At 39.3% G+C, this 14077-nt stretch overlaps 1 protein-coding gene across 1 annotated transcript; it reads left to right on the top strand.

Moving 5' to 3' along the window:
* The first annotated feature begins 7460 nt into the window (after positions 1-7460).
* LOC133732043 (18.1 kDa class I heat shock protein-like) lies at positions 7461-8016 on the top strand. Its single transcript, XM_062159499.1, has one exon. It carries the CDS (start codon positions 7527-7529, stop codon positions 7989-7991), a length of 465 nt encoding a protein of 154 aa, XP_062015483.1. The 5' UTR covers positions 7461-7526; the 3' UTR covers positions 7992-8016.
* Positions 8017-14077: the final 6061 nt, after the last annotated feature.

Genomic DNA, 14077 nt, shown 5'->3' with positions numbered 1-14077 from the left:
TGGAAGGCACTACTAGCAAAATAACAATACACACGGATTTACTGTATCTAAAAGCCACAGATATCCGTGTGAAACATAAATACTAACAGATAACCGTGTGAAATGATCATAATTGGACCCACAATAATTTAAACAATAACAATATCAACGGAAATCTGTGCGAGTTAACACCAGTAACAGATGTCTGTGTGTAAACAAAAACATTTTCACACGGTTATCTGTGTGAATATCAATTCACACTGATTTCTGTACACATTACAAATTAGTTTATTTAGAAATCGTTAATTTTTTATGATATGTGAATTATGGAGGGACGGATTTCCGTTACAATAACTTTTTGGTACAGATTTCTGTGTGAGATGAGCAATACACGAATATCTGTGTGAAATTAAGACACGGATATCCGTGTGAAAAGAAAAATCAGCTACAGAATTCTGTGTGAAAAGAGGAACTAGATACAGATTTCCGTGTAATTAATCAAATGACAATTAACATGACACTTAGCTATTGAGTTACTGAGATAAATACACACGGACATCTGTAGCAAATGTTAATGTATTTCACACGGATTTCCGTGGCTATTCTACTTAATGTTACAGACATCCGTGTAAAAAAGAAGCTACATACGAAATTCTATGTAAAAAATTCAAAATTGATGCGATGTTCTTTCAGGTAGCTATCTACACACTGATATTTGTGACTTGTGAGAATTTTGAATGTATCTCACACGGATTTCAGTGATTACATTGCTTATACCTCCCCCGCCGCGCTCCCAATCTCATCAAATCCTCCATCTTCTACTCTCTCCTATCCATTCCCAATCCTATACTTTCACTTATCCCCTCAGAGACCCAAGTCCAAAATCCTAAACTTGGAAATTTATTTTTCAATTTTAGGATTTTCTTCACCAATCACCTCGCATGATTTTCTTCCTCTCATTGATATCTTCGAACCCAGATTCGATCTCGGATTTTTTTTTATTTTTTTTTTTATAAGGGTTTGGAACCCAGCCTAGCTGGGAGGCTCAGCCCCACGCCCGATTCCATTTATTTTATCAAAAATAGAATTTTGCATTGGGGGGGGGGACATAAAACCTGAACCCCGAGCTACAGAAAAACAGTGACAATAATCCTCGTAGAGAACATCCTGAATAATAGCAGGAGTCTCATCTAACCAAACATCATCAATAGCAACAACACTAGCAAGGTGTGCAAGTCTATCGGCAACATCATTTGCTTCCCGGTAGGTATGTAGAATTCTAACCGATTGAAAAGAAGAAAAGTACTCTTTACAATCATCTAAAATTCTACTTACCTCCGACAGATTCTCCTCCTTACTTTTAAGTGCAACAATCAGAGTGGTCGAATCGCTCTCAATATCTATGTCCGCCCAACCTTGGTGAATACCAAGAAGAAGACCAGCTCTACACGCCTCTGCCTCCATACTAAGGGCTGAGTGTGCATGTAAAAAAGGTCTAGCCATGGCCGCGATCCCCCTACCCTCATGATCTCTGACAACTACACCAATACCTCCACAACCATCGTTTCGATCTTGGATTTAAGAAAAAGTATATCGATTCCAGGTATGTTTTTAGATCTTATCCTATTACTCTGTTCAATTTGTTATTGGATCTTGAATATTTTTCTTTTTGTGGTTCTTGGTTCCAGTTGTTTGTGGTGGATTGCTTTAAATGTGTTCATTGTGAAAAGGTTCGTGAAATCTAGATTTCTTTTCTTTCGGATATTGATTTTATGGTTGGTTAATTTCATTCAATAATATTCTTGTTTCTCTCTACTTGGTTTTGCAGCTCATTTAATTTCATTCAAGTTTACTGTCTTTATAATTTTTTCATATATTTGGTTCATGGATCCGATCCTTATGGTAATGCTTTTGCAGATCCATGAATTTCATTCAAGATCCATCCTTATGGTTGCGTTCGCGGCAAGCATGGCCTGGGCTTGAAGCACATTTACTAGAGGGTTAACTTTTACAATTGGGTTTAGATGTAATTAGTAATTACTGGGAGGCTAGAAGTAGTTTTATCTCATGGTAATTGGGTACTTGAAGTGGTTGTTGATTCTGAATTTCTGACCAGTCATCTTTCAATTGTCTATAAGAGCAAGTTCACCTGTAGTCAAGAAATGTCAAGGTCGAAAAGTCAAGACGTCGACCAGTCAAGTAACTGTTCACTGTCATTGGACATGGGTTTCCACCCGTTTTTTTTCTTGACCAGTCAAGACTGTTCATTTATCACTATTCATCAATTTTAACTGTTCATTGAAAATTTTTAGAAATTTTCAGGATGCTCGAGGAAATTTTCATAAAGTGAAATCCTCAATCTAAGAGTTTGATAATAAAGTATACGACACGATGAGTTCGTGAGAATTTTTCGGACACCCGAAGTGTTTATAATGAATTTTCGAAGTTTGGAAATTATGAAAATGCCTTTAAATAAAAAGAAAATTTCTGCGGTGCGATCGTGGCCTTCCATTTTACCACCGCTTCATCCTAGCCATTGAAATATAGTGAACTTAGGGTTATAAATGCCCTTGATCAGATCAAGGATCAAGATCACGTACAGAGGCTTCGAGGTCTCCCAACTCGAAACCGAGAGTCAGCAACTCGATTCCCTAACCCGACCGGCGCTCCACTGTCAGGCCACCTCCGACCGGTGCACGAGCACCATCTTCTTCGCCTCGTCGTCACTGTTACGCCCGTGGTCTTTGATCGTCCATGCACGGGACGAGTGAGGAGAATCGATGGTGAGAAACTTGGAACTTTTCCAGCGAGTTTCTGCAGACTCCGGCCACCGATTTGCTTATATGTGGTATGAAACTTCAACTTCTCGTCATGTTGTACATGCCTATGTGATTTGTTTTTGAATTCAATTGGGTTCTGATGATTTTCACTTTTGGGTGACTTCGGCTCCATTGCAATTCCTCGACACTGGCGACTTTTCCGGCATTTCTGGTCTGGGTTTCGGCCTTGCTTGCAGCTCCATGCGAGATATTGTGCCAAGCTGGCAGCCACGATACCTTTGGGCCAAGCTGGCAGCCGACCAAGCTTGGGCAAGAAAAAAGTCACGGGCTTGCCTTTTTTCTTAGCCTCGATCATGAAAAGGCAAACCTTGGTTGGTCAAGCTTGGGCCGGTGGAAGTAAAATTTTCCTTCTGCCCGGTCACCACATCATCAATCCTTGCTGGTGCCCAGTCAAAACGAAACCGGTGGACTTGCTCTAAGAATATGATCTATTATGTAGTTCATGACCTGTGGGTTGGCTATGTGATTCGGATTTCCTGAATTTGGGCGTTCTTTTTGTGGTGCAATTGCTGTTGTGATTTTATGCGCTTGTTGAGAGAAAATTGCACACAGTGAGCAAAAATGTCACCCAACATAATTTCACTCGTATTCATTTAGTGAATAGAGTTTTTATTATTTCGGGTTCGACCCATTCAAGACAGAATGTGTCTCTTAATTACAATCTCTTGTTACAGGGAAACACCCTTTGATTCCATTTATGAAGAAACCAATTGATGAGATGTGTGTTTGTTTGTTTTTGCGGCTGCACCCGAACATTTGAATGGATTGCCTACGTACCCTTGGAGAGGGATCAAGCCACTCGTAGTTCAAGAGTTCCAATGAGTGAATGAGTCATTAGAGGGCTTTGATTTTGGAATGAGAGTAGTGTTTGGGATGAATTTGGTTTAAGTGGACCAGAGATTCGATTTTGTGTTTAGGACGCGGTTGCATCTAGATAAATTTGGTTCTAGATTGCCTACATACCCTTTGCGGGATCAAACCACATGTAGTTCCGGCATTTGAGATTTAAATGGGTAGATGACCCATTTATTTTGGATTTATGTTTGGGAAAGTGTCTAAAGCCCTTGAATGTGGTTTGGACTTTATTTGTGTGATTTGGGAATGAATTTGATTTTTCTGGTGTTGGGAGAATTTGACTGGAGTCAGTGATTCATTTGGGACTGGTTGAATTTGACTGGTGGAGTCAGGGATTCTGTTTGGAGTTACGGTTGCATCTAGTGGGTCGCTAGACTGCCTACATACCCCGTGAAGGGGATCAAACCACTGTAGTTCAATAAATTTGACTTTTCGGTTTTATACCGACTTTTGTGTTCAACGGATGTGTATATATTTTTTGAACCAGTCAAATAGACTTGTTGAGTGAGCACCCAACTTGGGAGAGTGTTCGCTAATTTTGATTTGGACACTCATCATGCCAAGCTGTGCAATGAGCTTTGTGTCACTTCGCTGGAACCATAGTGAACTGCTTCAAGTGATTAATTACCTTGGACACCCATCAAGACGAGCTTTGAGATTGGAGCCGAAGATTTGATATGGACGGGCTTGCTTCCATTTTTTGTAGGAGGCCCAACTTTGTTTGAGATTTGTCTGGAAAGCTATTAAATTAATGGATATATTTAATGAATAATCCATTAGTTTATTAGTTTTGTTCCCTATCTCATTTTCACGTTTTGGGTGTTAATTACCCAGCAAACTTTCATAGCATGTATTTTTGGCCTTAGCCTTGTTGTCTTGCTCAAAGACCAACACCGTAGATATCAAGTGGCATATTTCATATGGGATTCATAATTCCCATTCATTTATACTTGAAGGGGTGGAGTTTGTCTTTAATTTGTATCATTTCTCCCTTCTTGGATGAACTCGTGTCCCATTATTAAGATGGTGGAGCTGTAGAGCCTTGGCATTAAGAGATATGTTGCCATATAGCCACCAGCCATGTAGCTTCTTCGATGGTAGCAGTGCAACAATTGTCTTTCATTTGCAGACATAGTTTCGGAGAAGAACACCATTCTGACTAGCTTATTTCTTTGCAAACGTCGTATGAGCCATTGATTCGCAGAGGTAGTTCTTAACGTCACAGAGGTAGTTTTGCCATGGATTGAATGAATGTGTTCGATCAATCCTTCATACCGACTGGGCTTATTCCACCGTGTTGTATCCGTCGAACATCTCTGCAGCCATATTGTGAGGCAACTCCCATCTTTCTTCCATTTGTTGCTGCAGTCTAACTTGTGAGCCACTTTGTTTTCCCGAACGTGACTCTGGTGACTCCGTTGATGCAGAATGAAGCAACAACATGACGTTGAAACACTACACGAGGATCCTTCTGGAGCAGCTTCCCTACTGTTGTGAACTTGAGAACTTTGCAGAACCGTACTCGGTGTGAACTGGTAACCCCCAGGCGTTCACTTGACATACTTATTTTTGCCACCCATATGCAGGACGCACCGCGATACAGGCATCAAAAACAAGCATGATGAACCCCCTTGAACTTGAAGCTTGCTTCCGCCACCTATACGCAGGACGCACCGCAGTATAGGCATCGAAAGCAAGTGCAGCATGGAGTGACACCACGGCTGTGAATGAGGGCTTGATGTCGACTTTGTGTCTTGCCCGGAAGCCGTTGGTGAGATTTGTAAGGATGACAGCAACGAGGGACTTTTGGAGAGAGGATAGACCATCAACTTCTTGTTTGGAGTGCTCATAGTCTTACATGATCACCTATTTAGCTTTCTGTAATCATATAATGTAGAACAAAGAGAACACTTGAGTGAAAATGATAATTGACAGCATATAGAAGAAATTATACCCACTGCTCTATGTTTGTAGCTTTTAGTGGTCTCTTCTTAGCTTCGAATTATTCTTCTCTTCTTCCCTTCCTCTTCTTTCTCTGCTCCTGCGTTTTTCCCCTCTGCTCTCTCTCTCTCTCTTTTCTTCTTTCGTTGCCTCTCTGCCCTCTCTTTTTGTTTTGCTGCTCTCCAGTCTTTCTCCCCCGTTTGCTGTAGAAGACGTGCCTTTTTATAGGCAACTGGATAAACTTGATTAAGATAGCCATCAATTCAATTCAAATTGAGGTTATGATAACCTTTGTCAATTTGAATTGAAACTATCATAGCAGCAACCACCTTCTATCTTCCACGTTGAAAGTTTCTGATGTCTTTTGGTCATTCAAACTTTGTATAGATATCAACATTGACTCGGTCTTGAATTTGCAAGATGGGAAGATTATCCAAGATTCTAAATTTGAATTCTGATGCCTTGAGTACCAATCCACGTGATGCATGCATGATTTGTTCTGTTGCTTTCTTCTTCTCTTTTTTATTTATTTATTTTGAAGATAGAGTTTCTGTTATGCATTTGAAGATAACTAGAACTCTTCTTTCTTTGGTCACAACAAACCTATACATTATCATGCTTTGGAGATAATCAAGCTAACCAACTTGAAAGCTACTGGATTCTCACTTTTGCATCGAACCACTTTTTTATTTTGGGTTTGTGAAAATTTCGGTCTCAACAGCGCTTGATATATGTTGTTGGATAGATTGGCTCTATCTTGTTGAAATGTTTAAGAAAAAAAAAGGTGGTTGCAGATGTATTTGATAATTAATTTGCAGAATTTTTTTTTTGAAAGCTATAACTCTTTCACACAGAAATCCGTGTGAGATAGAGATTATGTATTTGACACAGATATCCGTGTGAACAACTTACTTAATTGATACAGATATCCGTGTGAACAATTTCCTTGTTCACACAAACTCCATTATATTTATGGAAAGATAGTGGGGCTCCACGTATAATATTCACACGGACAAAATAATCCGTGTGAGATGAGTATTACCCCCCTCCAAACCACACGGTTACTCAATCTGTGTGTGTACTGTAGGTAAAAAACATCACACACTGAAATCTGTGTGAAAAAATCTTATTACACACAGATTAAAATATGTGGGTAATTCTTGTTTTGCTAGTAGTGAGGGAGAAGACATTCTCAAAATTACAAAGATCTGATGCCATGCATGAATGTAAAATGTACGTGCATCCACCAACAATGGGTGGTTACCAAAATCTAAGCTGAAGGCAATCATTATTACAAGCTAATCAAAAAGTTCAGTTGCCAAAATCTAAGTTGTAAAAGCAAACTAGAGAGAGAGTTCATCGCACCTAACTTCTTCAAAGTTCAAACGAAATTAACGACCGGTCTTTATATGAGTACTGAGACAAAATTGTATTTCAAAATAACACTTATGTGTAACTTTCTAAAAAAAATAAAAGTACCAATAAGAAATAACGTAAGGGAAGCCGTACTGAAACCTGCACGGAAATATCAGCTCAGTTCATTTTTACTCTTTAATAATTGATCGCCCAATTCTGTTTAGATTTCCAGCATTTGATTCGGTTATGTGCGGTTAGTTCCTAAAAGGCCACTCCTTACTCCCACCTTTCTTCAAGAGCCCATTATTAAGCCCACTTTTGGCCCATTTTCTGATTCTCAATTGTCGAAGAAAGCTTCCCGACCATTCTTCAGTTGCGTATGTAATTCTCAAAAGCCCCGGAAAGTTCGAGAGAAAATCAGAAACACGTTTTCAAGTCGGAGCATTCTCCAGAAAATTCTTGGGTCTCCTTATAAATACGCATCCAATCTTCCCCTCCAATCACCAAACCAGTGAAGCAAATACTCGAACTTTCTGATCGTCCAATCCATTCACAATGTCGCTCATCCCAAATTTCCGACGAAACAGCGTCTTCGACCTCGATCTCTGGGACCCATTCAGGGATTTCCAATTCCCTTCTTCATCTCTCTCCACATTCCCTGAATTTCCTCGCGAAAATTCGGCTTTCATCAACACCAGGATCGACTGGAAGGAGACCCCAGAAGCCCATGTGTTCAAGGCCGACCTTCCGGGGCTGAAGAAAGAAGAGGTCAAGGTTGAGATTGAAGATGACAGGGTGCTGCAGATCAGCGGAGAGAGGAAGATAGAGAAGGAGGACAAGAACGACAAGTGGCACCGGGTCGAGAGAAGCAGCGGCAAGTTCTCCAGGAGATTCAGACTTCCTGAGAATGCGAAGCTTGATGAGATTAAGGCTGCTATGGAGAATGGAGTTCTCTGTGTGACTGTTCCTAAGGCAGAGGTGAAGAGGCCTGATGTCAAAGCCATTGAAATTTCTGGCTAATCTTGCAATTACGATAATCTTTCTCGGTTTTGATCTATCTCGTCCTATCAAATATGATTGTTAATTTGTAACTGTACGTGTCAATGTGTCGTGTAATATTAGGGATTCGGAACTTGTAATTTGATAGCACTGGCTAGTGTGTTTTGCTTTGTGCTATATGGATGTGCTCTGTTTTTCTCTTATACACCAATGAATTGAAATATCCAATTGCCTGAAATTAATGTTGCTTTATAATTCAATTAGCCATTCTTTCTTTTGCCCTCTATTTGTATTTGCTTCTCATGAAGACAAAGCCTGCTTATCTGTTATAAGTTCATGACCACATCTGTAGTTTACTCTGGGTCTACATTAAGTCTGTTCAAGTCATTAGATGAGTGGAAATAAAGCACACTTGAAATAAAGCACACTTATCGGAGAAAAACCACAAAGAATTTTTTCGTTACGGTTTTTTTCTTATTAATATGAAACTTTCCGTTAAATGAATTGTTATCACTCAACCGAACATACTGGAAGCAAAGATTTCGAAATTTGTGACTTAAGGAAGAATATTAACTATTGTTATTTTTCTGTTCATTTAAATACTTCCAATTTAATGTTTAGGATGACCAAAAAAATTATACGTTTCGACCACCAAACTCTTAATTTTGATTTTACTCTGGAATCTAAGGGGAAAAGGATTGTCTCTAGTACATTTATGGGCGAGGTCGCCCAATTTCAAAGCACATTTTAAGTTTTGCAAAAAACCTTTGGATTCACATTTGCTCACTATCGGTACTTTGGTGGTGATACCACCACTCAATATAAAAATGTCATGTGTTATGAAACATAATTTAGTTAATCATGATGTTGTTCAAGTAAAACCAAAATATGTGTCTGACCCAAACTCTAGGTTATTTGACCTAGTTGTAATAGGATTTAGAATTAGAGATATTCTCGGAGATATTCATAGATATCCGATTAATTGTATGATTATCTTTCCTTGTACAACTCTGATTCTATGTCTTGTAATCCTCTATATAAAAAGGTCTCTATTATCAATGAAAGCACGACTCAATTCTCTCCCAATTTCAGTTTTCCTTAAACAAGGGCAAAATACGCAAACAATAAGTAATAAATACATGCACCTTCTAACCAAAAGCATAAAGAAAGAAAAACAAACAATAAACTTTGAAAGGTTAGCAACTTTAATTATTGTAACTTAATGTTGAAATTTAAGCATTTAACTCAAAACTAAGTGGCAAAAAGGAATCTACCGTATCTTTTATATCTCTGACCTAGCCGCACGCTAGGGTTTACTCTCAATCTTTGGGAGATTAATCTTCCGTCCACTTCCACGGATGTCTTGAGTTGGAATTACAGGGGAATCTGCAACACAACTACTACAAGGGCGATGAGGGATTTGATCACACAGAATCAGCCTCAGATTGTCTTTCTTTGTGAAACAAAAATCAGTAATTTGAGGGATTTCAAAGCGTTGCACAAGGATCTAGAGTTTGCGCACTCGAAGGAGGTCTTGAGCGTTTGTCAGGCGGGAGGCCTGGCGTTATTCTGGACAGAGGATGTCGATCTGCATGTACGTACTGTCTCTGTGCATCACATCGACGCAGAAATTAGGGGTGCACCTGGTGAGCCGTGGTGGAGAATAACAGGGTTCTAAGGTCATGCAAGGACAGGAGATGGTGGGGAATCTTAGCAGCTTCTTCGTGATTTAACTGATTTAGATTCTCTTCCTTGGGTGATAATCGACGACTTTAATGAAATTCTGAACAATAGTGAAAAGTTAGGAGGGCCTTTGCATAGTGAAAGACAAATGAAGGGTTTCCGTGATGCATTGGGATATGGTGATCTTACTGATCTAGGGTTTCAGGGTGCAACGATGACCTGGTGGAACTCTGAGACTCAAATACGTTTGGATAGAGTAGTTGGTACCTCTACATGGAGTGACATCTTTGGTTATTCAAGGGTGAAGCACTTGCCGCCCAGTGAGTCTGACCACGTTCCCATTCTGTTACAAGCTAGTTATGTACCTCTGCCTAAGCGTCCTAAGCGGCACAGGTTTAAATTTGAATCCTTTTGGTTACAGCACCAAGAGTGTGATCCTCTTGTGCTATCTAATTGCAAAGCAGAAGATGGAGGTGCTCCTATGTTTGTACTAACCAGAAAGATCATTAACACAAGATGTGCCTTGGAATCTTGGCAGCGTGATACATTTAGACTGCGTCAAAATCAGATGGTGGATATTCGGAGCAGATTGGAAGTGATTATGAATGAGCCGATGTCTGAGGCAGTTTACAATAAGAAGAAAGTTTTAAGGATTTCTTTACAAGATATTCTATCGCAGGAAGAGGCATTTTGGAAGCAACGGGCCAAGGTTTCTTGGTTGCAAGAGGGTGATAGAAATTCGGGTTTCTTTCACAAGAAGGCTGCTAATCGGAAGCGCAAAAATAATTTGTTGGGACTGTTTGATCATGAGGGGCGGTGGAAATATGATGATGAAGGTATATATGGAGAATATTGTTACTTCATATTTTTCGAAAATGTTTACTGCCACTGAGCTTGATGTTGAAGCAATTAATCTGACCTTAGCGGCAATTCAGCCGTGTGTTACTAGTGACATGAATCAAAAGCTATGTGCCCTGTATTCAGAAGAAGAGGTCAAGTGTGCTTTATTTCAGATGTACCCGACGAAATCTCCTGGCCCTGATGGTATGCCTCCATTGTTTTTTCAACATTATTGGGAAAGATGTTACTGAGGCAGTACAAAGCTTTCTGCATACTGGTTCTTTGTTAAAACAAATAAATTTTACTCACATTTGTTTGATACCAAAGGTGCAGAATCCTGAGAATATGGCAGACTTACGACCTATTGCACTTTGTAATGTTATTTACAAACTTTGTTCTAAAGTAATTGCAAACAAACTGAAGGTTTTCTTGCCATCTATTATTTCTCATTTTCAGAGTGCATTTGTGCCTGGGAGACTGATCACGGATAATATCCTAGTGGCTAATGAAGTAGCTCATTTTGTCCATGACAAAAGGGAAGGTCAAGTTGGGTATATTGCTTTGAAGTTGGATTTGAGCAAGGCCTATGATCGTATGGAATGGGTATTTTTGCGCAAGGTTTTGGAGAGATTTGGCTTTGCTTCTGCATGGATAGATGTTGTTATGCAATGTGTTTGCTCTATGAGGTACTCTATTCTGGTTAGAGGGAAGCCTAGAGGCCTGGTTATTCCAACTAGGGGTTTGAGACAAGGGGATCCATTATCACCCTATTTGTTTCTTATTGGTGCAGAAGGCTTCTCGGCATTGTTACAAAAAAACCAACGGTTGGGGTTATTACCTAGTATTGCTATTTGCTTAGGAGCACCATATGTCAATCATTTGTTATTTGCAGACGATAGTATGCTATATGCTCAAGCTACTCCTGAAACTTGTTTTCAGATCAAAGATGTTATACAGACATATGGAAGGGCTTCAGGTCAAGTGGTTAACTTTCATAAAAGCTCTGTTGTGTTTAGTAAGAATGTTGCAGATTGTGAGCAAGATAGGGTGGCTAGTCTATTGGATGTTGAAGTGGTGGAGTCCCATGAGAGATACTTAGGTATTCCTACTTACATAGGACGCAAGAAAACAGCTACCTTCCTTTATATAAAGGAGCGGTTAGCTGAAAAACTGAAGCATTGGCAAGGCAAGATGTTGAGTGGTGCTGGTAAGGATATTTTGATCAGGGTGGTGGCTCAAGCTCTCCCTAATTATGCTATGAGTGTGTTTCAATTGACAAAGAATTTTTGTGAAGATCTTGAGCATCTTGTGTGCTAGATTTTGGTGGGGGAGTACAGATGATAAGCGTAAAATACATTGGAAGAAATGGGATGATTTGTGTCATGCCAAGGAAGAGGGTGGCTTGGGTTTTCGGAGCTTATCAGAATTTAATTCTTCGATGTTGGCGAAGCAAGCTTGGCGGGTTGTCTCTAACCCGGATACTCTTATGGCACAATTGTACAAAGCTAGATATTATCCTCATGGTTCTTTTTGGAATGCAGAAGAACATGCTACTCCTTCTTATTCTTGGCGTAGCATTTTTTCTACTTGAAATTTATTGATTGAAGGTGCTCATTGGCAAATTGGGAATGGAAATAATGTTCTCATGTTGTGGGATGCTTGGATTCCTAATACTATTACTCATAAACCACAGCTGTTGGGACCGGTGCAAGATAATTTGGCCAAGGTGAGTGAGTTGATTATTCCTCCTAATTCTTGGGATGAGTATAAAATTTGTTCCACTTTTATACACCCAGATGCAGAAGCTATTCTAGCAATTCCTTTGAGTGCTAGAAGTCCGGATGATAGATTGACTTGGAATTTGGGGAAACAAGGTATGTTTACTGTCAAATCTACGTATCGTAATGCATTCTCTAAAACTACATCTACTCTTTCTCCTTCTGTTGTGAGTAATCAAAGAGTGTGGAAGAACATTTGGCATGCCAAAATCCCTAGCACGGCAAAGGTTAATGCTTGGAGAATTTGTCATAATATTCTGCCTACTCTAGATAGATTGGCATCAAAAAATGTTATTTTAGAATCTAAGAGTTGTGTTTTTTGCAATGAGGTGGAGACAATTATTCATCTCACCAGAGATTGTGCTTTTACTAGAGAAGTGTTGTTTACCAATTTGTAAATTGCTGGCAGTTGTTTTTTTTTTGGGGGGGGGGGGGGGGGGGGATTCTGATCAGATGGATGCTCTTAATTTGTTGAATTTGTGTGTTGGGAAGTTATCAAAAACAGACTTTGATCAACTGTTGCATTTTATTTGGGGAATTTGGAAAGAAAGGAATGATAGGGTATGGTAAAACAAAATCACTTTAGCTCGTGATATAGCTTTCATGTCTTCTGTCAGACTGAGTAACTTTATTTTTCACAATACAAAATTACATGGTTCTCAGGGAACTAGGAAAATTTTGAAGTGGCAGTGCCCTCCTATGGGTTGGTTGAAGGTGAATTTTGATGGAGCTTTTAGTCCAAGCTCTGGCAAAGCAGCGATTGGTTTCTTAGTCTGTGACTCTCTAGGGACTTTTTTTGGAGCAGTGGGGAAGGTAGTTACTCGAGTTCAGTCTGCTGAACATGTCGAGCTCTTGGCTTGTAAGGAAGCATTTGGTTATGTGATGGAACATGGTCTATGTCCAGTAATTTTGGAGACTGATTGTTTGGTTTTGAAGCAACAAGTGTGTCAGGGGGACCGGCAAAATTATTCTATTCTTGGAAGGTTATATGAGGACCTCAGACAAGATTTGAAAGAGGAGAACCAAGTCAGAATTATTCATGCTAGAAGAGAGGCAAACATGGCTGCACACAAATTGGCAACTCATGCTGCAGATCTTGATCAAACTTTCTTTTGGTCTAATATTCCTTCCTTCATTCAAGATGTAATAGAATCTGAGAAATGTATTCTTTAATCTGTTTATTAGTTATCAATAAAGTCTAACACCATTCAACTCAAAAAAAAAAAAAAAAGTGGCAAAAAGGAGAGGCCAACCTAAAATTTTCTTATGCTGTTAGAAAATATACATTCAGTATTAAGTATTCAATGACTTGTGTTAGTAGTTCAATGTCCATCTGTACGTAAAAGATATCTATAATATTCAGGGCATTTTTAAATATTAACTATTAGCTTGTTTCTATCACTTTTAAATAAATACTTGTAGTATTGTATGCGGACGCTTTGGCCATCTTGCAATATATGCAACAAGCTTGACGGGTCAGTCACAGGTTTGTGGGTTCATCATTGGCCTAAGGATAGTGGTGGTGAGAGGAGGAGACAAAGCAGTATGAAGGGTTATGGTTCTCTACTACAGGCTTGAGTAATCTACTTCGATGGACTTTTATAATTTGTAAGATCAAGATCAATAAGTCAAATAAGACACGATTGAGAGAATGAATTTATCTGATATATTATTACACCCATTCAGTGGTGTATATAAACAGATTACAATCGTACTACAACGTACTACAACTATTGTGTACTACTGTACTACACAACATATACAAGGTAAGTAGTTACAACAATATATTCCCTTGTGGCCTATTCC

Source organism: Rosa rugosa, chromosome 2 (assembly GCF_958449725.1).
Source record: "Rosa rugosa chromosome 2, drRosRugo1.1, whole genome shotgun sequence".
Classification (NCBI taxonomy): domain Eukaryota; kingdom Viridiplantae; phylum Streptophyta; class Magnoliopsida; order Rosales; family Rosaceae; genus Rosa; species Rosa rugosa.
This window is presented reverse-complemented; position numbering and strand designations above follow the sequence as displayed.

Excerpts from the sequence above, each read along its gene's own strand:
- LOC133732043 (XM_062159499.1), top strand. The coding sequence starts at position 7,527 with ATGTCGCTCATCCCAAATTTCCGACGAAACAGCGTCTTCGACCTCGAT.